This window comes from Castor canadensis, chromosome 2 (genome assembly GCF_047511655.1).
Source record: "Castor canadensis chromosome 2, mCasCan1.hap1v2, whole genome shotgun sequence".
Classification (NCBI taxonomy): domain Eukaryota; kingdom Metazoa; phylum Chordata; class Mammalia; order Rodentia; family Castoridae; genus Castor; species Castor canadensis.
This window is the reverse complement of record NC_133387.1, coordinates 131,024,281-131,048,899: the sequence shown is the minus strand read 5'-3', so window position 1 is coordinate 131,048,899 and position 24,619 is coordinate 131,024,281. Positions and strand designations below refer to the sequence as shown.

At 37.4% G+C, this 24,619-nt stretch overlaps 1 protein-coding gene and 1 non-coding gene across 6 annotated transcripts in view; both read left to right on the top strand.

Annotated features, from left to right (window-relative positions):
* The window catches only part of Fsip1 (fibrous sheath interacting protein 1), a 200,751-nt gene that overhangs the window by 1,016 nt on the left and 175,116 nt on the right, over positions 1-24,619 (top strand). For all 5 annotated transcript variants that reach the window (XM_074065636.1, XM_074065635.1, XM_074065634.1 and 2 more), the window contains exons 2-5: positions 3,920-4,052; positions 8,997-9,180; positions 11,224-11,378; positions 12,777-12,870. In XM_074065636.1, the coding sequence (XP_073921737.1) occupies positions 3,920-4,052; positions 8,997-9,180; positions 11,224-11,378; positions 12,777-12,870 (566 nt within the window). The remainder of the gene's footprint in view (positions 1-3,919; positions 4,053-8,996; positions 9,181-11,223; positions 11,379-12,776; positions 12,871-24,619) is intronic.
* Positions 12,085-12,216, top strand: LOC141421109 (small nucleolar RNA SNORA41). Its single transcript, XR_012445786.1, has one exon. It is a non-coding gene; the product is annotated as a small nucleolar RNA SNORA41 (small nucleolar RNA).

Below are 24,619 nucleotides of genomic sequence, written 5' to 3'. Positions count from 1 at the left end.
TCACCATTTATGATTAATGTACAATTCTCTGAGTTTTGGCAAACACAGGTGTGTAATTACTACCTCTGCAATCAAGATACAGAACAGTGTAATCATCCACCCCTCCATCCCTTAGGTTTAACCCCTTTCCCAGACCCCACCCTGCAATCACTCATGGATTTTTCTCATAGCTTTTGCGCTATTCCAGAATGTCACACTGATGGAAGTGAGCACTCTGTCACCTTTTGTATCTGGCTTCTTTCAATTTAGCACAAGGCAGTGGATATTCATCCGTGTTCTGTGTATCAGTTGCTTGTTTCCCTTTTGTTGTTGTGATGATACATTGTATAAACGTTATCACAGTCTACCTTTTCAAGAGTTTCTACTCTTTTCAAGAGTTTAATTGTTTTCCACGTTTTAATAAACTGCTATAAATATTCACGTGAATACAGATTTTCATTTCTTGGGTGCATCTGTGATTAATATATGTTTAACTTTATAAGAAACAGTCAAGCACTTTTGCAGAGTGGCTTCCCCAAAATGAATGGTTACTGACCATTTGTAAGAGTTTTGGTTGCTCTCCAACGTTCTCAACCCTTGGCATTGTAATCTCAAAAACGATAATTTTCACCATTTAAATAGGTGTGTGATGGTTTGTCATTGTGATTTTAAGTTTAAAACTTTCAGACGACCAATGATGTTGAACACTTTTTCATGTGCTAATTTGTGATCCATACATCTTCTTGGGTGATGTCTAAAATCTTTGTTTTCTTATTATTGAGTCTTGATACTATTTTATATATTCTGTATGCAAGTCCTTTGTCAGACGTGTTTCACAAATATTTTCTTCAAGGTTTTGTTCTCCTTTTCCTTACAAAGTCTTTGAAGAGCACAGGTATTTAATTCTAGTGCATTCCAATTTATCATTGTTTTCTTGTTGAATCGAGTTTTTGATTTCTATCCAAGAAATCTTTGCCTAACCCATGGTGACACATATTTCCTAGACATTTTATAATTTTAAGTTTTACTTTAGGTCTGTGATCCATGTTAAAGTAAATTTAAAAATTGCTTTTAATAGCAAATATTGTATATACAATCTACATGAGCAGATTAAAATGCTACATTGATGTAATGGGGTATCATTGCATCATTGTTTGAAAGCATGAAGCATATATATAAATAATGATTAAAACTAAAATATATTGTTAAGTGTGAAAAGGAAGCTGGGAGTGCCAGTGGCTTATGCCCATAATCCTAGCTACTTGGGAGGCTGAGATCAGGAGGATCGTGGTTTGAGGCCAGCCTGGGCAAATAGTTTGAGAGACTCCATCTCCAAAATAACCAGAGCAAAAAAACAAGGTGTGTAAAAGCCAGTCTCAAAGTGCCATGACATTGTGTGTGTGTTTGTGTTGGGGAGCAGCAGATGGGTGTAAAGGGTAGAAGCTTTGCATATGCTTAAAATGTAAAAAAAAAAAAAAAAAAAGAAAGAAGAAGAAGAAGGCTTACATGAATTGATTAATCTGAGTTCTTGGGGTGAGGGGAATTTTAACTTTAAAATCTTTTACATTCTTCTATATTACTTGATTTTTTCCCCTCATAGACAAGTATTTTGTACATAATAAAAGTAAAACAAACTGACCATAAATCAGTTTTAAACTTAAAAATAATGAAAAAAAATTCCACATTTTGTAGGCTTGCTATTCATAATTACTAAGCAGAGGAGGATTCATTTTTCTTTTAATTCTTTAACTCATCTAAAAATATCAAATTACAGCAGCAGTGTGTTTTCATTTGGGCTTTAAATCATCCATGGAAGTTGAATTTTTCACAGCCTCTGAAAAAGTTTAAGTTAATCTTGTTTCAAGTGAATGTTATAAAAAGTTGGCATGTGTTCAGAGTGATTTTTTATAATTTAGAATCTGGTTATACATCTGTCTATTTCATCAAATATCATAGAGTGAATAATATTCTATTTTTGAAGTCTTTTAATGTCATAAGAAATGTTCATCATGTTAAATAGGAAATACATGAGTCCAATTTTGTTGACAGATACTGAAAAAAAATAGGAAAGAAATGAACCAACAGTGATTAGCTCAGGGTGGTCCAGTTTTGAATGATTTTTTATTTACTTTGAATACATTTTGGCAATTCTAGAAATCTTTCTAGAATTCTGAGTGCTTTATAACTGTAACTATTTACATCTTGTCTGATTGTTTTCTTGTACAATGCTTTGCTTTCCACATGGAATTTCTATGCGACAAGCAACTTTTTCTTGAACACTCAAATTGTCTGTAAGATCCAATGTCAGTGCTCTTTATCCAGACTTTTTTCCCAGATGGACAAGACAGTCAGTCGCATTCCCACTTTTCCTGGGGACTGCAGTTTTTATCTTACTTTCAAGAGAACAATGGAGAGAACCTACTCCTAAAGCAAGTTGGAAGGTTTCTGGAGCCTCCGAGCTGACCTGTGTCCTTGATGGGTCCCCGGTCTCTGTCTTTATTGACATGCATTACATCAGCTGTGTACTGCTTGCAGCTCACCGCTCCCTTGCAAGCTCTAATAAATCCCCTTTGACAGGCTGCTCAGGGTGTGTAAAAGACATTTGGCTTTTTGGTGACTTGTGCTTTTTGGTTGAGATGTGATGGGGCTAGGGTTATCCATCATCCCACAATAATAATGTCAGTACCTTCCCGAGTGAGCCAGAACCCCTTTGCAGAGTGTGAATAATGTTGAAATCAATGCCTTTGTCAGTTGCTGAGTGGGGAGAATTGACCTGCTGGTCTCCTAAGTATTACCGTCAGCACATTGCATGGTTGGAGAGAGGACCTTCAGGTTGTCTGTGGTTCCTCCTTTGTCCAAGCTTCTCTAGACTGTACCTCTGCTGTTCACAAACAGAAAGGAAGATGAGTCATTTTGTAGGGTAAGAAAGGACATTGTTACACTTGCAAGGAGAGACGCAATTGTTCTTCTGCCATGAGAGAAATGGTTTACTACATAATTATAAGCATTTAAAAGGCTGTGGAGGAAGACATCCATTCACATTTAAGCTAAGTATTGAGAAGACAAAAGCTGGAATTGGCTCTGTTTCTCCCACCTTATACTTGCCTGCCTGTTACTCCAATATCACTGGGCAAAGCTGGAAGGGTCTGATCCAGGGCACAGCGTGGAAGATTGAATGCACCAGCAACACCTGCATTCTCTCTTGCTAATGCCACTCTGCCTAGTGTTTCTTGCTTTGAAAAACTGCACTGGGGGTAGAGAAGGTGGGGTGGTAAGAGGTCTGTGGACAGTGTCATGTGACAGGGAGATTGCAGATTGAAGCCAGATGACAGTCTATCCTCTAGTAAAGGGAGTAGGGTTTGTTCTCTTGTGTCGGAGAGAAGAAGTAGAATCAGGGGTTATTGAGTAGGGCTGAGATAGGTGCTCCAGATAAGGTGGCAGCAAGGAGGAGAGGAGAAGCCAGAGCTGGGAGGGAGGCTTGGGATGAAGCTGAGCTAGAGTGGGAAAGGCTAGGATAAGGACGGCAAACCCAGAAAACTAGAAGGCAGCCAGAGGCCTTGGCAGGTCACGAAGCCAAAGTGGGTCTTGGTTGAGAGACAGGGTCCCACGTGTTCTTTTAGGGCAGACCAAGAAGACAGCAGGTGTTTCCCTGCAGGCACAGGAAACCAGCAAGGCACTTTCTCTTCTGCATTCTGTCCTAGGTCCTTCCAAAGCATCTAACATCCAGGTAGTGTACTTTGTGCCTTCAGGGACATAGGATTTAACAATTCATGTGCACAAGATGTCTTTTGATGAAATTGGGGAGCTCTTATGTACGACTGTACTAGTAACATAGTAATCATAACAAAGGTTCTGATTAACTGGATGTAAACATCAATTGACCAGTGAAACAGGTAGACCCCCAAGTCACTTGTTTTTAAAATCTTTTTGTCTGTTTTAGGATACCAATGGATATCATAAAGGGAAACCTAGATGAAATTTCAAAACCAGTCTCAAGTTCGAGAGCACGTCCTGGGAGCAGATGTTCAAATGTTTCTCTGGAGGTGCTGTCGCCAGAACCAGGTTACTTCAAGGTAATTTGCTGCTTAGAAATAAATTGAACTCTGTCTTTTAACCTAGCAGTTGGTGAAACCAAGGTTGTGGTTAGCACCCCATCTCAACTCTCCTTCTTATGTGTTCAGGGGCTACACACAGACTTCTGGGTTTTACTCAAGATTGGTTAGTAGGAAGGCATGCTTACTCCTTCCTCCCATCTTGCTTATTTTGGGGTGTAGTTTATTTGTCCCCATTGTAACTTGTTAAGACTAATACATTGGCTTTTTTTCTTTATTAGAAAGGTTTTTACTCTAATATCTAATATGTACCTGTTCACATTTACTATGAAAAAGATTCAGTATTTGTAAAAATGATTGTGGTCATGTGGCATATATTTGGTAGGTGTATTACCTGGTTATGATATGCTTTTCTTTTCTTTAAAATAGTCTGTTTTCTTAAAATATCTAAACTTGATTAAAAAAAATCAATTTCCTTATTTGTGATATGGTAATTTTTTAAAGTTGTAGTGAATAAAAATTTTTGAAGTTTATGGTGAAAAAAGTTAATAAGTCCTTATTAAATTTTTCGACTTACGGGCTAGACTGGACTCTGCATTATAGAATTCATAAGAGGTTTTTTTTTTTTTTTTGTCTATCATGATTTAGTACAAGAAATGGCATTCTAGGTATTTCTAGCAGAAAGGGATTGAATACAAGACTCCAGTTTCTCCAAATTGGCAGACACCAGTGGGAAAAGAAGTCCAGGGGTTATAGATTCCCAGGTCTGGCCACCACCGCTGCAGTCCAGAGGTGAGATGACTGCTAACTGCTGGTATTGCCACAGGCCTTCAGAACCATGAAGCTGGCGACCAGGCAGGCAATGGGCACCTTTGACACACTGTCCCAGCTTCCTATCAGGAGTTTAGCCAGATGGCTTCTTCACTTCTGCTTTCTGTCTCTGGCAGCGACATCTAACTAGATGATCCAACAAGCATACAGAGCCCAAGCTGGAAGCCACGTTGCAAATACCAGCTGGGCTTTCAGCTTTGTGTCCCTGATCCTACTTCATTCCTATGTGGTGGGCTAACTCTTGTAGCTATGTGATCATTACCGATATTGAAGACTGGGTTTCCCCACCGTACTTTTTTCAGGACTGTCTTTGGATTTTGTTCTTCTACATGCATTTTATATCAGTTTCTCAAGTTCTATAAAACCCTGTTGGGGTTTTGATTGAAATTGAAGTCACAGATTAATTTGGGGAGAATTTCTAGCTGTATGACATTTAATCTACCCATCTAGTTACAATTATGCCTCATTTGACCTCTTATTAACTTTCAGTTTTTAATCTAAAATTTTACATAAGTAAAATTCATTTTTTGGTATAGAGTTCTATGAGTTTTGGAAATGTGTGGAGTGATGACAATCAAGATATAGATCAGCTCTATCACTCTTCAAAAAAATCCTTCATTCTAATCCTTTGTAAATAACTTGCTTTTACCCATTCTCTCTGATAATTACCAATCTATTCTCTGTCCTTGTGGTTTTTCCTTTTCTAGAAGGTCATAGAAATGGAATCATATTGTATACAGCTCTTCAGCTGGATTTTTATTTCCTAGTATGATTAATGCAGTTGAGATGTATCCATGTTGATATCAAAACTTTATTTTTCATTGCAGAGTAGTATTCTATTTAACGGGTATGCACAGTCTGTTCATTCTCCAGTTGAGGAACATTAATTCCAGTTTTTTAATATTGTTATAAATATCTTATATTTTTGTGGGGGAAATAGATGTATTTTTTTTTCTCTAGAGGAAATAGCTAGGAGTGCAGTTGCTGGGCTGTGTGGTACGTGTCTATTTAACTATAAAAAATTGTCAGTTGTTTTCTGTTCCCACCAGAAATGAAGGAGAGTTTCCATTGCTCTGCATCCTTGCTATTAACCAGTGTTTAAAAAATTCTGTATGGTAGCATCTTGTGGTTTTCTTTTGTAGTTCCCTAGAGCTAATATAATTCATAATGTTTCATGTGCTTAATTTCAATGCATGTATATATTTTTAGAAAGTAGCTATTCAAATTTTTTGCCTAGTCATTTAAATTGTCTTTTTTTCTTACTGTTAAGTTTTGCGAGTTTGTTTTTTCTTTTTTATTCACTTTTGGGGTTTGAACTCAGGGCCTTGCGCTTTCAAGGCAGGTACTCTATCACTTGTGTCACTCCACTAGTCCTTTTTGCTTTAGGTATTTTTCAAATAAGGTCTCACATTTGTGGCCAGGGGCTGGCCTAGACCCATGATTGTCCTGATATCAGCCTCCTGAGTAGCTCGGGTTACAGGGTGAGCACTCTTTATATGCTCTAAATACAGTCCTTTGTCAGATATATGATTTGCAAATATTTTCTCCCACCCTACGACTTGACTTCCATTCTTTCAGCTGTGTCTTTGGAATACAAGCATTTCTAGTTTTGTTAAGTACAATTTATAAATTTTCCTTCTTTTGAGATGGTGCTTTTGGTGTTGTATCTAAGAACTCTAACTCAAGGTTCCCAAGACTTTTTCTAATTTTTTATTTCTGAAAACTTTATACTTTGTTTTGCATTTTTGCCTATGATACAGTCTCAGTTAATTTTTCTGTGAAGTCAGGAAGTATAGGTCAAGATTACTTTCTTGTATAGTATGCCTAATTGTTTGATTTTAACATAGCAGCTCAAAATAATTTTCTGTCTTCTTTTTCTTCATGCTTTAAGTGAGATTTTACTTATTTTATTCCATCTGCAAATCTCTTTTTGAAAATAATGGGTTAAACATACATTTTTCATTTTAACTAATATATGTTCAACTAGCTGAATTTATTTCTAGCATCTTGGTGTTTTTCTTTACCTTTTATTGGATTGGTTGACTTAATTATGTTTCTTTCTGCTTCAATTAACTGGTTTGGAAATTATACTTATTTCTGTTCTTTCCTTCAAATTAACATTTGTACCGAACTAACAAGTTCTAAAGTTTACCAATATCCCTATTTTCCTCCTGAAAAATGCAGAGACCATAGATGTTAACCTTGTTACTCTGTACAATTTATATGTTATTGATATTCTGCCTAGATATTACCACCATCATTATTTGGACATGCTAACTTCACTTTACCTATAATTTCACTGGCTCCTTTGCTTACCCTTGCTCTTTAGAAAAATTTCCCCTTTTTGTGGGACTGGGGTTTGAACTCAGTGATTCGTGCTTGCTAGGCAGGTACTCTACCGCTTGAGCCATATCCCAACCCTTTTTGCTCTGGTTACTTTGGAGTTAGGATCTCACTTTTTGCCCCTACTGGCCTGAACTACAATCTTCCTGCTTTACACTTCTTGCCCAGGATTGGGATGACAGGTGTGTGCTACCATGCCCAGGTTTTTTCCATTGAGATGGAGTCTCACCAAGATTTTTTGTCCTGGCTGGCCTGGAACCATGATCCTCCTGATCTTAGCCTCTTGTGTGGCTTGGGATAACAGGTGTGAACCACTGTGCCCAGATATTGGTTGAGATGGGGTCTTGCTAACTTTTTGTCTGGACTGGCCTTAAATTGTGATCCTCTCCATCTCAGCCTCCCAAGTAGACACATATTCTTTAGTAATCTTTCATCTTGAAGTAGATATATGTACACATATCCTTCATTAATCTTTCTTTAAGCATCTGTGAATGGCAAATTCTAAATCATCTTTTGAAAATGTCTTTATTTTTCTCTCATTCATGGGAATATTATGGCTGAGTAGGAACTATCTTCACAGAGCACCTTGGAGGAGTTGCTTATTTGGCTGTGGCTCTCTTGTTGCCAGTGAGAAGTCTTTGTGGCCTCACGTGTTCATTCTACTATGGATTGTCTAGCTTGGATATTTTTTTCTGGTTGCTGTAACTTTTTTCTCTTTGTCTTTGGTGTCACTATCACTCATCTAGGCATGGGTTTATTCAATTTATCATTTTGGAGACTAGTACTTCCTCAGTGTAAGGATTTGGGCCTTTCATCTGTTTTGAGAAATCCCCAACCATATTTTAATGTTTCCAAATAAATTTCCATGTTCCAAGTATTGCCTGTTTTTTCTGTTTTCTCCACCCAGAAGTCATATTAAGTGTCTGTTCAAACTTACCCTTTTATCCTTCATTTCTCTTTTCTTTTTAATATTTTCTAATCATTTGTCTTTCTCTGCCTCACTCTGAGTAATTTTAGCATATATTTTCAGGTTTTGAGTTCTTTCTAATCTGTTTTTAATCCATCTACTGAAATTTAATTTTTTTTCTTGGTAGTACTGGGGTTTGAACTCAGAGGTCTTGTGCTTGCCAGGCAGGTGCTCTACCACTTGAGCCACTCCACCAGCCCTTTTTTTGTGTTGGGTATGTTCAAGATAGGGTCTTGAGAACTGCTTGTCCAGGACCAGGAGGATTGAATCACGATCCTCCTGATATCTGCCTCCTGGGTAACTAGAATTACAGGTGTGAGCTACTGGCTTGAAATTTACAGTTTAATGATGCTCTTTAATTTCTAAAAGTTCATTTTAGTTTTTTTTCCCAATTCTATCTGTTCTTTACAGCATCGCCCTTTTCTCATGTCTTTTGATTCCTTCTTTTGCATTCATACTCATCTATGAGCTGGTTCTTCACTAGTTTCATCCTGTACCAAATCTGTGTTGTCTTCTGTTGAGTGAGGTAGTAATGCCTATACCACATAGTCATTGGTGTAAGTGTTATTGAATTTAATTGTACAGTTAAATTACATTTAATTAAAAAGTGTTACACTTCTAGATATTTTAATGCTAGTGTGTGTCTGTGTGTATATTTGCATCTCTATCTCTCTCTATTTATCTCCACATATGATTTCATTAGTGTTAAGATATTCTGAAGTATAAGGTTTTAAGTAAATACATTATTTTTTTTCAGTATCCTTTGGTCAAGCAGGAGAAAATATATTAATTTTTGTAACCTGTGTTTTGGAAATTATTTTTAGATTGATACTGCAAGCAAATTGAATTCTGGTAAAGAGGACCACTCAGAAATCAGTAATAGAGAAGAAAGAAGAAATAGTAGTGATGCTAGATGGGCAAACTACTCCGAGAAAATAAAACTGGTCCAAGAAGGGTCAAGTGAAGATCTGGACCTGGTTCAGCATCCCATAACCTCTGAGCGCTCAGGTAGGACAATCACCAGGTGGTTGGACAATGATAACTACAGATGTTATATTTAAAATACTGGAATTACATGAGTTTTTATTAGCTAAGTAAAAATAATAGACTGGGGTATAGCCCAAGTGACAGGGTGACCTTGCTTGCCTAGCAAGGTTGAGGTCCTGAGTTCAAATCCTAGTATCATTAAAAAGGAAAAAAAACCCCAAAATTAGGCATACTTTTTGTGAGAAAAATCACCATTTTTAAATAATAAGAATATTGAGAGCACCTAAATGTATTTATAAATTTAACAAATATGTCATTTATTAAAATTGTTCTCATGCTCATTTAACATTAATCAAGTAGGTGGTATTTTTGCATCTTATATCATGATTTATGGGTAATTTTGATGATTAAAATTTCAGAATAATATATATACTATAATTTATAAAACTCTTTAAGGAATAATCCCACTCAGAATTAACAACATTTGTATTTAAAAAGCTATTTTTTCACTAATTCTGGCTAGATTGGGTTAGAACAGTGGTTCTCAAGTATGATTTGTAGACCTCTGGGGATGGGGTGTCCCTGAGCCTTGCAGCAGTGCTGCATGATAAACACTGTTTTCATAAAAACACTCAGATGCTACTTGCTATTCTGTCCCTGTGTTGACATTTGAGCTGATGGCACAAAAGCAATGGTGGGCTGGACTGCTAACGCCTTAGCCTGAGTCAGGACAGACTGTGCAGCAGTTACTTCCTGGCACCGGCAGGCACAAGAAGTAGGCAGTGTCACTCAAGGATGTCCCTGATGAAGTAGTAGAAATATTTTTTTTAAAAAAATGCAGTAATATTATTGGACATGGGCCACACACTAAGGGGAGAACACACATGGGAAGAATAGGGAAAGGGAAGGAAACCTAAATCTTGAATATGGTTGAGGTGCTCACTGTAGAGGGGCAAATATGGTAATCTTAAACTGGCAGAGGCCACTAAGGGGAGGGGACCAGGAGGTAGTGAAGAGGTCTGGTAGAGATGAACCAGTGTGAGCTGCAAATTACAGTGCTAGGAATCTCTCACATAGCTGTCTTTATCTCAAACTAGCAAAATGCTATTGTTTTCTTATTATCTCTTATGTTTTCTCTTCAACAAAATTGAATACAAGAGGGCAGAACAGGTTCTGCAGGAGGTGAGGGGGGTAGGGGGTTAGGGGGTGAGGAGGTGGCCCAAACAATGTATACACATGTGAGTAAATGTAAAAACGATAAAATAAAAAAAGGAAATGTTTTTAAAAAATTTATTAAGTCAATAAAATTAATTGGATCACTTTAAGATAATGCACAGCCTTAATATCCTGTGGGGCAAAATGGGAAGTAGACATAAAACAGTTTCATGGAGACCCCAGTGGAAGGACTGCATTGGGGAAAGGCACTTGTGTGATAGCTTGAGCTGAGAGCTGAACTGGGATGCCATGTTTAATGGATTGCCATTTTTACTTGAAAAAACAGCAATAGACAAACTATATAACCTCCCAGTGTTAAGAAGAGGATGAAGGGAACAATGCACATAAATAAAGCACTTAACATTTCCCTCTAAGGTGAATCTATGCATGTTTGCTGCTATTATCACCAACTATGAGCTCTCAGTAGACCTGCCTTCTCTTTCCATTAGTCTGAAGCAATTTTAGGATAGGGTCAGGGTCTTCCTCCTTTCTTCCTATTTGTTAGTCATGGATTCAGAGGTATAGAGAGTGAAAGAGAAAGAATTTGGGATTTAGAATAATAAGAGAACCATTTCTGAGTCCAGTGCTATAATTTATTACCTTTTGAAAGGACCCAACTATCTCAACTGTAAAATAGAGGTAAATGTCTATTTCACAGGGTTGTTGGATAATTATATGAAAACATGCATTATAAACCACCTTGTAAATCAAGTTAGTTACATGACACCAATGTAGTAATTACCATCAGTCATAAATATCTGTTGAATGAAAGAACAAACAGTAAAAAACCCCAAAACTTTTTGGTTTTATGAAACTTCAAACTCATTTCCTACTCTGAACACAATACAGATGATCCCAAATTGAAAGAAATAGATTCTCAACTTCAAGATGCTATTCATAAGATGAACAGACTTGATAAAATATTGGCAAAAAGACAACATAGAGAAAAAGAAATTAAGAAGCAAGGCCTAGAAATGAGAATAAAGCTGTGGGAAGAACTTAAGGTAAGAGTTGTATAACCATATGCTGACAGGTAAGAAACTATTTCCTCTAAGATGAGTAAGAAAAGCATGACCTGTAGTAGTGTCAGTGTGTGGCATGCCTTTATTGACTTATTTTGTGGAGGTGAGTGAGCGTGTGTGTGTGTGTGTGTGTGTGTGTGTGTGTTTGTGACTGCAGGGGTGATATTCCGCTAGAACCAGAGAGGATAAGTTGGTCTGCAACATCCCAGACTTTGGGCCCTGTCACCTCTAGAATAGGAAAGGGTGTGACAGCTACTTTAATCAGGTGTAAATGTCTGCATTTTCTTCAGTGAGCTTACAGTATGGAGATAAAAAGACAAGTATACAAAAACGTAACTGTGTGGCTAGCACTATTAAGTAAACCTTGGCGACAAACGGGTTGGGGAATTCACTGTCTCATGCACTGGCCGAGATCTCTTCAGAAAGCCATGAAGTGTTATGGTCTGACCATGCTCCACTGCTTCTGCATCTCCTGTCTCCATAGTATTGAGGGGTTGAAGTTGACCAGAGGCTGGCACTGACATGGTAGACAGCCCTGGACTCAGATTTGAATTTTGCCCCTCAAAGGAGAGTACCTGCGGTAAGAAACTGATTACAGACAGGTTGTTTTTGACAGAGTCATCCTTAATCACTGACCAATTTCAGAGCAAATTCCCTAGGCAGTTATCTGAATTAAGAATGAGGTGATGTCCAGAGCTACTGGTCTACAGTTCTTCTTAGTGGTAGCAGTTGTAGCATTCTTCTGTGGGAAAAAATGTCACACAATTAAACTACCTCTTCCCTAGCCCAATGGAAAGTGGTATATGTGAGACAGACATAAGATTAAAAGAAAAAAAGAGAATGAAGTGATTGGGAATACTTTTTTTTAAGCTCCCCAGGAAGATCATTGAGATGGAAAAAAAAGCAAAGTGTAGTGTTTTGAACTAGAGAAATAATTCCTATAAAGCATAACAAAAAAGTTAGTCTATTACTTTTTCCTATTGAAACTCAAAGTAGTTTTTATTTTCTTGAGAGAGATGAGAGTTATAAGTGGAAACACAATAAAACACACTACCAAATTTAAAGCTTCTGAAATTTCATTTTGATGGTGTACCTTTGGGTTGTTAGTGAGTTATAAAAAAATCTAATAGAAACCAAAGATTCTTTAGCAAGGTAATTGTCCTATAATGGTAAACAAATACTTCAGCTCTATCTGGGAAACCTGTGGACAGAATTTTGTGGAGACTGGAAATGATAACAAATTTCCTACTTAAAGGGATGTAAACGGCTTGACCCTTTTTTTGCTGATATGTATATGATTGGGAACTATGTTGGAATACAAATCAATGAGAACAGTTGCCTTCTTTTCCTGTGTTTAAACTTTAATTTTTCTTTCATTAGTCTGCAAAAAGCAGTAAAGGCTTGCAAAGTAGCGAGGAGATGGAAAATACAAAAAGGTTTCTGTCTTTGACGGCTGAATCTGAAGAAACTGTTGGTAAGTGGATGGGAATGACATTCATTCTGTTTTTAATCTCAGAGTCATAGACTATATGGAGTAAAGTAAAATTTCCAGTCCAAAATTTTCCCCTTTTCTTGGTTTGACTCACCTTTTATGGGAAAAATTGTGTCAGGTAGAATTATAAAGGTGTGATTGAGGCATGTTTTAGTGGCTTTTAGGTTTGGGTCTGTGCAAGGGTGAGGGGCACAGGGCAGGGAAACCTGGGAAGTAGGCCCAGTGTGTCTTTGCATTTGCTTTCTGGCCTTCTTAGATTCTTCTAGAGGGTATTTTATGCCATTGTCCTCTAACTGTCAACGGTCCCCTCTCCAGGTATCACTTAGGCCTGTGCAACCCCTTTCATAAAAATCTGGTACCAGGCCAGGCGCCAGTGGCTCACATCTGTAATCCTAGATACTCAGGAGGCAGAGACCAGGAGGATCGCAGTTTGAAGCCAGCCCGGGGCAAATAGACCCTATCTTGAAAAAACTCATCACAGAAATAGGTTTGTTGGAGTGGCTCAAGGTGAAGGCCCTGAGTTCAAGCCCCAGTACTGAAAAAAAAAAAAAAATCTAGTACCAGTTTGTCCTATCTCCTGTTCTTTTATAGTCATATAGTTCGAGACCAGCCAATCAATTCTGCATACATATTTCTATTTTTCTCTCTTGTACATATATATTTTCGAATTAGCATTATACTAATAATACAAAATAACGAGCCTCATTGTGACTTTTGGGGGGAGTACTGGGGTTTGAACTCAGGTGGGTAATCTATTTTAGAAAATATTAGTAGGCAAAAAAGAAAAGCAACACTATCACCTGACTTTTTAACATTCAATCACCACTAATATTTTAATTTTTATCTTTTGAGACCTGTTTAGTGTAAATATCCACATATTTTTTAAAGAATAAAGTGGGACAAAATTAGATACATGTTGTTTTGTAACTTCACTAATGTGTAGTTCACATTAGTAGGTGGGCTGTCAGTAAGAATTAACCCGTGTGATATGGCTGCCGTGAGGTCCTTCTCTCTATTCACTTTCATTCTACTCCTCTGGAGAGGTGGAATCTATTTCTCCCTTTCTTTTCAGCTGGGCTAGCCTGGGATAACTTTGATTACAAACAAAATGATACTATGCTATTTCCAGGCCTTGTCTTCATGAAGACTGGCATTTCTGTTCCTAGACACAGAGGAAAGCCAGCCATTGTGTGAGAAGTCAGAGGACCCTAGGCTGCCATGCTTTACCTTCTGTAGTAGGCTAAATAACACCCTTCCTCCAGAGGTCCTTGTCAAGTCCATAGAAGCTGTGAGTGTTACCTTATTTGAAACAAATAAGGAACTTGAGGTGAGGAGATAATCAGGAATATTGATATGGGCCCTAAGTGCCATGATAGGTGAATATACTTACAAGAGAGAGGTGGAGGGAGAAGAGCCTCCCAGAGGAAAAAGTACTGTGAAGGTGGAGGCAGAGACTAAAGCCCAAGAAGGCTGGCAGTCACCTGAAACTGGAAAAGGCAAGGAATGGAAGCTCTCCATGAGCCTCCAGAGACCGTGCTGCCTGCCCATACCTTCCCATTGGATTTCTAGCCTCTAGAATTGTTAGAGAATTTATTTGTATTGTTTTAACCTACTGTGTTTATAGTAAATTGTTAGGGTAGCTACTACAGGAAACAGATACACCTTCAAATGAATTCCTACAAAAGAAATCACTTAGTCAAAGGGGTTGAACTTTAAAAAGGTTTTTGGAGGCAGAGACAAGAGGATTACAGTTCCATTGAGGGCCAGCGTGGGCAAGAGTTAGCAAGACCCTATCTCAGAAGCTGGGCATGGTGGCAGTTCTTCTGTAGTTCTTGGTACTTGGGAGGTGGAGGTGTGGTCTGAGGCTGACCGGGCAGAAACACAAGACTCTATCTGAAAAACAAATGGTTTAAGTGGTGGAACATTTGAGTTCAATTCCTAGTAAAAAGGTCTTCTATCCATACTGACTTACTTAAACTAACATTGTATCTGAGTATTGTTTTCCCATACCCACAATAATAATGAATTTTGTAATTATTTTTAAGCTTTGTTTATTTAAAATGGGATCATAATAATTTGTGTATCTGTGATTATCAGAGATGCTAAATATTCATTCTTTTGTCTAGCTGTGCTATAAATTACCTGTTCCTATCTTAGGCTCTTTCATAAAGCCTAAAGTCAAATGGTCAGTATGGGCCCTGAAGAGACACTGTTAAATTACTACTAATTTAACAATACCATGGAAATTAGGTGGACTTAATGAGCAAAAAGCTCATTTAAACTACAAGCTTAAAAGTTATGTGCAGAGAGAATCATTGCTTGAAATAGTATCATGCTAAGGTTTCAATGTTTAGATTTTGAATTCTAAGTTATTACATATGGCAGTGTGTGCAAAAGAGTAAGGAGTAGGGTCAGTGTAAAATGAAACAGGAATAAAGGGTACTACCGGGTGAACCAAATGTCTATTGCTGTTCATTTTGGCTCACACTTGACCAGCTCACCAAAAGAAAGAGGCAATGCTATTGTATTTTGGCTTCTTTAGATTTACTAGTCTTTTTTGATGACTGTTCTTTAAAGCCAATTCTTTTTTTTTTAATTTTTATTTTATTCATATATGCATACAATGTTTGGGTCATTTCTCCCCCCTTCCCCCTGCCCCCTCCCTTCCCCCTGCCCCCTCCCTTCCCCCAACCCCCTCGCTACCTGGCAGAAACTATTTTGCCCTTATTTCTCATTTTGTTGTAGAGAGAGTATAAGCAATAATAGGAAGCAACAAGGGGTTTTGCTGGTTGAGATAAGGATAGCTATACAGGGAGTTGACTCACATTGATTTCCTGTGCGTGTGTGTTACCTTCTAAGTTAATTCTTCTTGAACTAACCTTTTCTCTAGTTCCTGGTCCCCTTCTCCTACTGGCCTCAGTTGCTTTAAAATATCTGTTTTAGTTTGTCTGTGTTGAGGGCAACAAACGCTATCTAGTTTTTTGGGTGTCTTACCTATCCTCATACTTCCCTTGTGTGCTCTTGCTTTATCATGTGATCAAAATCTAATCCCCTTGTTGTGTTTGCGCTTGATCTAATGTCCACATATGAGGGAGAACATACGATTTTTGGTCTTTTGGGCCAGGCTAACCTCACTCAGAATGATGTTCTCCAATTCCATCCATTTGCCAGTGAATGATAACATTTTGTTCTTCTTCATGGCTGTATAAAATTTCATTGTGTATAGATACCACATTTTCTTGATCCATTCGTCAGTCGTGGGGCATCTTGGCTGTTTCCATAACTTGGCTATTGTGAATAGTGCTGCAATAAACATGCATGTGCAGGTGCCTCTGGAGTAACCTGTGTCACATTCTTTTGGGTATATCCCCAAGAGTGGTATTGCTGGATCAAATGGTAGGTCAATGTTTAGCTTTTAAGTAGCCTCCAAATTTTTTTCCAGAGTGGTTGTACTAGTTTACATTCCCACCAGCAGTGTAAGAGGGTTCCTTTTTCCCGAATCCTCGTCAACACCAGTTGTTAGTGGTGTAGCTAATGATGGCTATTCTAACAGGGGTGAGGTGGAATCTTAGTGTGGTTTTAATTTGCATTTTCTTTATTGCTAGAGATGGTGAGCATTTTTTCATGTGCTTTTTGGCCATTTGAATTTCTTCTTTTGAGAAAGTTCTGTTTAGTTCACGTGCCCATTTCTTTATTGGTTCATTAGTTTTGGGAGAATTTAGTTTTTTAAGTTCCTTCTATATTCTGGTTATCAGTCCTTTGTCTGATGTATAGCTGGCAAATATTTTCTCCCACTCTGTGGGTATTCTCTTCAGTTTAGAGACCATTTCTTTTGTTGAGCAGAAGCTTTTTAGTTTTATGAAGTCCCATTTATCTATGCTATCTCTTGGTTGCTGTGCTGCTGGGGTTCCATTGAGAAAGTTCTTGCCTATACCTATTAATTCCAGAGTATTTCCTACTCTTTCCTGTACCAACTTTAGAGTTTGTGGTCTGATATTAAGATCCTTGATCCATTTTGCATTAACATTGGTATAGGGTGATATACATGGATCTAGTTTCAGTTTTTTTGCAACTGCTATCTAACCAGTTTTCCCAGCAGTTTTTGTTGAAGAGGCTGTCTTTTCTCCATCGTATATTTTTAGTGCCTTTGTCAAGGACAAGTTGGTTATAGTTGTGTGGCTTCATATCTGGGTCCTCTATTCTGTTCCACTGTTCTTCATGTCTGTTTTTGTGCCAGTACCATGTTGTTTTTATCATTATTGCTTTGTAATATAGTTTGAAGTTGGGTATTGTGATACCTCCAGCATTGTTCTTTTGATTGAGTATTGTCTTATCTATTCGTGGCCTCTTGTGTTTCCATATAAATTTAACAGTAGATTTTTCAGTCTCTTTAATGAATGTCATTGGAATTTTGATGGGAATTGCATTAAACATGTAGATTACTTTTGGGAGTATAGACATTTTTACCATGTTGATTCTACCAATCCATGAGCATGGGAGATCTCTCCACTTTTTATAGTCTTCCTCAATCTCTTCAGAAGTTTATAGATTTCCTTATAGAGGTTGTTAACATCCTTTGTTAGGTTTACACCTAGGTATTTGATTTTTTTTTGAGGCTATTGTAAATGGAATTGTTTTCATACATTCTTTTTGAGTTTGCTCATTGTTAGTGTATAGAAATGCTAATGATTTTTCTATGTTGATTTTATATCCTGTTATCTTGCTATAGCTATTGATGGTGTCGAGGAGCTTCTGAGTAGAATTTTTTGGGGTCTTTAAGGTATAGGATCATGTCGTCCGCAAATAGGGATATTTTGACAGTTTCTTTACCTATTTGTATTCCTTTTATTCCTTCTTCTTGCCTAATTGCTCTGGCTAGGAATTCCAGTACTATGTTGAATAGGAGTGGAGATAGTGGGCATCCTTGTCTGGTTCCTGATTTTAGAGGGAATGGTTTCAGTTTTTCTCCGTTAAGTATAATGCTGGCTGTAGGTTTGTCATATATAGCTTTTATGATGTTGTGGTACTTTCCTTCTATTCCTAATTTTCTTAGAGCTTTTATCATGAAATGGTGTTGGATCTTATCAAAGGCTTTTTCTGTATCTATTGAGATGATCAAGTGGTTTTTGTCTTTGTTTCTGTTAATGTGGTTTATTACGTTTATTGATTTTCGTTGTTGAACCACCCCTGCATTCCTGGGATGAAGCCTACTTGGTCGTGGTGAATAATCTTTTTGATGTGTTGTTGAATTCGGTTTGTCATTATTTTGTTGAGGATTTTTGCATCAATGTTCATTAAGGAGACTGGCCTATAGTTCTCCTTTTTGGAGGTGTCTTTGCCTGGTTTTGGGATAAGTATAATACTGGCTTCATAAAATGTGTTTGGCAGTTTTCCTTCCCTTTCTATTTTGTGGAACAGTTTAAGGAAGCTTGGTATCAGTTTTTCTTTAAAGGTCTGGTAGAATTCAGCAGAGAATCCATGAGGTCCTGGATTTTTCTTTTCGGGGAGACTCTTGATTGCTGCTTCAATTTCATTTTGTGTTATAGATTTATTCAGGTGATTAATATCCTATTGGTTCAGTTTTGGATGATCATATGTATCTAGAAATCTGTCCATTTCTTTAAGATTTTCAAATTTATTTGAATATAGGTTCTCAAAGTAGTCTCTGATGACTTCCTGGACTTCCATGGTGTTTGTTGTTATCTCCCCTTTTTTTTTTTTTTTTTGAAATTTTGATTAGTATTTTTTTTTCTTTTATTATTCATATGTGCATACAAGGCTTGGTTCATTTCTCCCCCCTGCCCCCACCCCCTCCCTTACCACTCACTCCACCCCCTCCCGCTCCCCCCCCTCAATACCCAGCAGAAACTATTTTGCCCTTATCTCTAATTTTGTTGTAGAGAGAGTATAAGCAATAATAGGAAGGAACAAGGGGTTTTGCTGGTTGAGCTATACAGGGCATTGACTCACATTGATTTCCTGTGCTTGGGTGTTACCTTCTAGGTTAATTCTTTTTGATCTAACCTTTTCTCTAGTTCCTGGTCCCCTTTTCCTATTGGCCTCAGTTGCTTTAAGGTATCTGCTTTAGTTTCTCTGCATTAAGGGTTAGGGTACTCAAAGTAGTCTCTGATGACTTCCTGGACTTCCATGGTGTTTGTTGTTATCTCCCCTTTTGCATTCCTGATTCTACTAATTTGGGTTTTTCTCTCCTTATTTTAGTCAGGTTTGCCAGGGGTCTATCGATCTTGTTTATTTTTTCAAAGAACCAACTTTTTGTTTCATTAATTCTTTGTATGGTTTTTTGGTTTCTACTTCATTGATTTCAGGTCTTATTTTTATTATTTCTCTCCTGTTTGTTTTCGGGTTTGCTTGTTCTTGTTTTTCTAGGAGTTTGAGATGTATCATTAGGTCATGATTTGGGATCGTTCAGTCTTTTTAATATATGCACTCTTGGCTATAAACTTTCCTCTCAGGACTGCCTTAGCTGTGTCCCATAGGTTCTGGTAGGTTGTGTTTTCATTTTCATTTACTTTCAGGAACTTTTTAATTTCCTCTTTTATTTCATCAATGATCCATTGTTCATTAAGCAATGAGTTATTCAATTTCCAGCTGTTTGCATGTTTTTTGTCTTTACTTTTGTTGTTGAGTTCTAGTTTTATTGCATTGTGATCAGATAGAATGCATGGTATAATTTCTATTTTCTTATATTTGCCAAGGCTTGCTTTGTGCTCTAGGATATGATCTATTTTGGAGAAGGTTCCATGGGCTGCTGAGAAGAATGTATATTGTGTAGAAGTTGGGTGAAATGTTCTGTAGACATCAAGTAGGTCCATTTGATCTATTGTATATTTTAGATCTTGGATTTCTTTATTGATTTTTTGTTTGGATGACCTATCTATTGATGATAATGGAGTGTTAAAGTCTCCCACGACCACTGTGTAAAGCCAATTCTTTAAAGAAATTTCTTTTTGGATCTTTACATCATAGGCGTGTATTCAGCAGTCACTTATTGGTACATATGTGATTTTGTTTTAGAAGTCTGAAAAAAACAAGAAAGGTTAGTATTTACTTCAGGATATATTACTAGCCTAATTACATTTTAAAAATACTTGTCATTATATCATTATTATCTTATTGTAAAAGTGGAAGACTCAAATTTGGCCACAGAGTGCTGAGTTTTGAAGGTGTCATAGTCCTACTACTCCAATACAGCCATCTCACAGGACGCTACGAAGCTGCTTATATCTGTTTACTCAGAGGAATTTTTTTTCCGTTACCCACTGAGCCTTAGTAACCAGTCTTAATAAAATACAAAGAATTAAAAATTATTTTAACCAGACTTATGTATGTCACAAAGTCTTAAGTAAGATGTTTCTTTCTGTGTGATTAGAACAAGAGTAACTTTTTGACTAGTGAAGTGAAGGCGTTTGTATGTAGTCCAGTAGGTGGCAGCATCTCATTGCAGTAAGTACAGCTCTGGACCTATTTAGACTTGATCTTTAAACACACACAGACGCACTAAAACCTACTTTTTACTTTTCTTTTCACTTTCCACTTTTAAACAAGGGAGCAATTTTGAGGACGAATATTTGTTTTCATCTACTCTGGGCAGTTTTTCTTAACTTCTTATTTAGTAGTTAACTTTAAGGACTTAGGCTGGAGGCTGAACAGCAATTCCCAACTTGTTTTCTAGCCCCCCCAAACACAAAATCAACCCCATCACCCTTCTAACCTTACAAATATGCAACAGAAAATAAATGAAGGTAGTTGGGTAGTATATTTAGTCTTATTTACAGATACTAGACAAAATTGAGGCCTTAACTCCGAGAGAAAGATGAAATCTATGTTGATTTATACCACATTTTGACCTAATAATTCACATGTAATAACCTTGAACTTAACTTCTGAGGTGTTGAAGTAAACAGTAAAAAGTACTTGCTAGAGTTCTTGAAGATATTTAAAAAGTCTGTCTTGTTGCAATATTGAGCAGTGGTGTAAAAGTTAACCCTCCTTACTCCACCAGGAGTTTCCCCTGCTCCCAGCACCTGCATATTTCCTTGAGACAAACATGTCTAGTGAGAGGAAGGGTGATTGTCAGTCAGTGTCCTTGTGACTGCCACATTTCTCTCTCGTGTTCCCAGCTCCAGATTTATAAATGCACACAAGCACAAAACATCACCATCTTTATTTGGGTTTTACAAATTTGTGAATACTTTTTCCTGGGTGCTTTTTCTGCTAAATTCAGGTATATGATACTTCTGTTCTTTATTGTCAAGATTAAATATTTCCAGAAAATCTTGTAGTTTCTTTCTTTTCTGATTTGCAAAGGACCGAGGGAGAATATCTAATTTGTGTGCCAGCCAACAGAAAAAAGGATGTTTGGTTTTTAACCTCTGTTGAGTTTTCAGCATTGCTTAGTAATCTCTTACATTCTCCAGAGTGACTGTTGGAAACTTACTCTGTGCCTAACCTCCATCTTCTTCTGTAAGACCTTCATTCTTTGGCCTTACTTCCCAGAGAAATGGATCTACTCGGAGGAAATTCCTTCCACATTCTCTCCTCGTGTTTCTAAACTTCCCTCTGACTGTGCCCATGCAGTCCCTACCCCTTCCCTCTCACTTTAGAGGAAGGAAGTTTCTCTTCTTCTCAAGGACAGTATCAGTGACATTCCATCCCTGTTACTGGGCCTCTGACCCCATTGATCATTCCGATTTCTTTTTTAAATTTTAAAGAGTTTTTTTTTTTTTTTGAATAAGAGCTTCAATTTCCTCTACTCCTCTGGCTCCTTCCCTTCGAATTACTGTTTAAAACTAGTCCCAAAACATAATAAAAGAGCTGTTGAACCAACCAATAACCAACCAAACATACAAACAAAATTTTCCCTCAGTTCTTCACAATATCCTAAATGCTGATAGGTAGTTTCCATCCTTTTCTTTAAGGTCAGATTTTTTTTGAAAGAATGCGTCACAACTCTTAGCTGTACTTGAAGAGCTAGTTTATCACACTGTAGGAAGCCTGTAATTCTAGTCTCATGGTATACTTTGATTTCTATCCTACTTGACCTTCCATAACATCTTACACAGTTGACTGCTTACAGCATAGTAAGATTTCTGCTGGGTTCATTATTCCCTGCTGGTTCTCCTCTTTTTCCTTCCTTTTCCTCACTATTTTTGAAACCTGTTCCTTCTTTCATATAAAACTTTGTCTTTTGGTTAATGGTTTTGTCACTCTCTCATTCCTCTAAACTACAAACACAAGAGCCACTCTGTGTTCCCCTCATTAATCTCTTACACTTCTTCCCTGACTGACAGCTCCTCACATGAGGATGTGTTCATCTCCATTATCAATAGTTTGGTACTAGTCTTCACCATTTCTCTCAGACTATTTGAATAGCGTTTAGTCTTGCCGTCTTGTCTCCCTGGTATTATTCCTACAGTCACTGTATTGGCTATCTATTGCTGTGTATAAATTGCCCCCAAAACATGGCAGCTTAAACCCACAAACACTTCTTCTCTTATAGTTTCAGCCCTCTGGGAGGAGTTTGACAGGGTGGTTCTGAGTCAGCATCTCTCTTGATGGGGCAGTAAGTGGATGGTCAGTGCTATAGTCATCTGGAGGCTATACTGGAGCTGGAGATGCTGCTTCTAAGCTCATTCAAGTGGTTGTTGGCAGACCTCAGTTCCTTGCTGGTGATTGGCTGCCCCTTTTAGTTTTTTACTGTATAATGCTGCAATAGGATTACCTGCAGGTGTTTTCAGCACGGCAGCTTGCTTCCCTTAAAGCACATAGTAAGTGCTCGATAAATTGAGCTATTGTCAGCCTTCCTGTGATCGCTAGACAACATCAGCAGGAACATGGCCTCTGTGTGTGAGTTGTTTATCATATATCAGGGAAATCTTGCAGGTTTCATGCATTTATTCTATTCATAGGTCTGATGTGGTTCTTTACTATTGTTAACTTCCCCGTTGGTGACTACCCACCATGCATTTAATGTATTACTAATGATACAGACAGAAGCTAGTGACTTTTTACACATTTAGAATTTGTTTTCTATTTAGGGAATCAACCAGATTATATTATTCATGCTCATTATCTTTAATTGTCTTGGATCTTGTTAGTTTATGAACACATCACCAGAAAATAATTTTCATTTTTGTGTCTCTTTCAATAATTGTTCCTATTCTGAGAACTATAGACTAAATGTTGAAATTTGAAGACACTTTAGTATCTACTTAATTTATCATAGATTTTCTTTCTTGTTTTAAAATTAATACATTTATGTACTAAATAGTCTTTTTCCTCTGGGTCAACCCTTTTCAGCTATTCTTTTTTTCGGGGAGGGTGTGTTATTCTTCTAATATTCTATTAAATTATCTATTTTAATTTAGTACTAGATTTGAGTGGCTAGTCTATTCAGAATTTTTATACCTGTAAAGTGAGATTTGTTTGTGTGTGTGTGTGTGTGTGTGTGTGTGTGTGTACATGAACATATGTTCTAGTTTTGGGGTGGCAGCATGAATGGGGTGTGCAGACATGTATCAACTTTGTCAGCTCTGTTAACTTCATAAAATGAGTGGGGGTGACTACTTGTTTATTTCTGTGCTTTGAAACAGTTTATATAACACAAGGATATCTGTTCCCTAAAAATTTGAAAGATTTCACTGGAAAAAACCCATCTGGTTTAAATAATTTCTTGTAGGCAGTTCTCTGACTCTTTTCTCAGCTTCTTTCATATTTACTGTTCTCAGTTTACTGGTCTTCTGGAGTCAGTTTTGGCAATGCACCCATGTCTCTGAGATTTTATTAAAAGTTTTTATTAGCATAAATTAATTGCACAAAGGGATTTCATTATGTTATTTTCATACCTGTGTGTACTCACACACACACACACACACACACACACACACACACACACACACACACACTGTTTCAATCATATTACCTCCCTCACCCTTCCTCCTTTTGCTGGTTCCTCCAAACAGTCCCCCTTTTACAATCCTGTCTTACTATTATTATTACTATTATTAGCATTTAGGTCTAGATTCTGCACGTGAGCAAAAACATGCAGTAGTTGTCTTTCTGGGCTTGGCTTATCTCACTGAACACGATGACCTCCAGTTCCATCCACTTTCCTGCAAATGACATGATTTCATTTTTCTTTATTGCTGAATAAGAATTCATTGTGTATATGTGTATGCACATATCTATGGAAACACATACATATATGTTGTTGGGCTCCTATGCTGATTCCATAGCTTGGCTACTGTGAGTAGTGCTGCTATAAACATGGGTGTGCAGGTGCATTCTTATGAATATAGGCCTAGGAGTGATATAGGAGGATCAAATGGTAGTTTTATTTTTAGATTTTTTGAGTTCCATAGTGACTACACTAATTTACTTTCCTGCCACGGTTGAAAGGGTTCCTTTTCCCCTGCATCCTCGCCCAGCATTAGTGGTGTTTGTTTTCTTGATGCTAGCCATCCTGACTGGGGCTGGTGCTAGTTTTATCAGTGTTATTATTATTTTAAATATATCTTTTATTCATATGTGTATACAATGTTTGGGTAATTTCTCCCTCCTTTCCCCTCCCTATCAGTGTTATTTTGATCTGCATTTCCTTCATGGCAAAGGATGTTAAACATTTCTTCATGTACCCATTTGTACTTCTTTTGAGAACTGTCAATTTGCCCATTTATTAAGTGGATTATTTGTTCTTTCAGTGTTTCTTTTT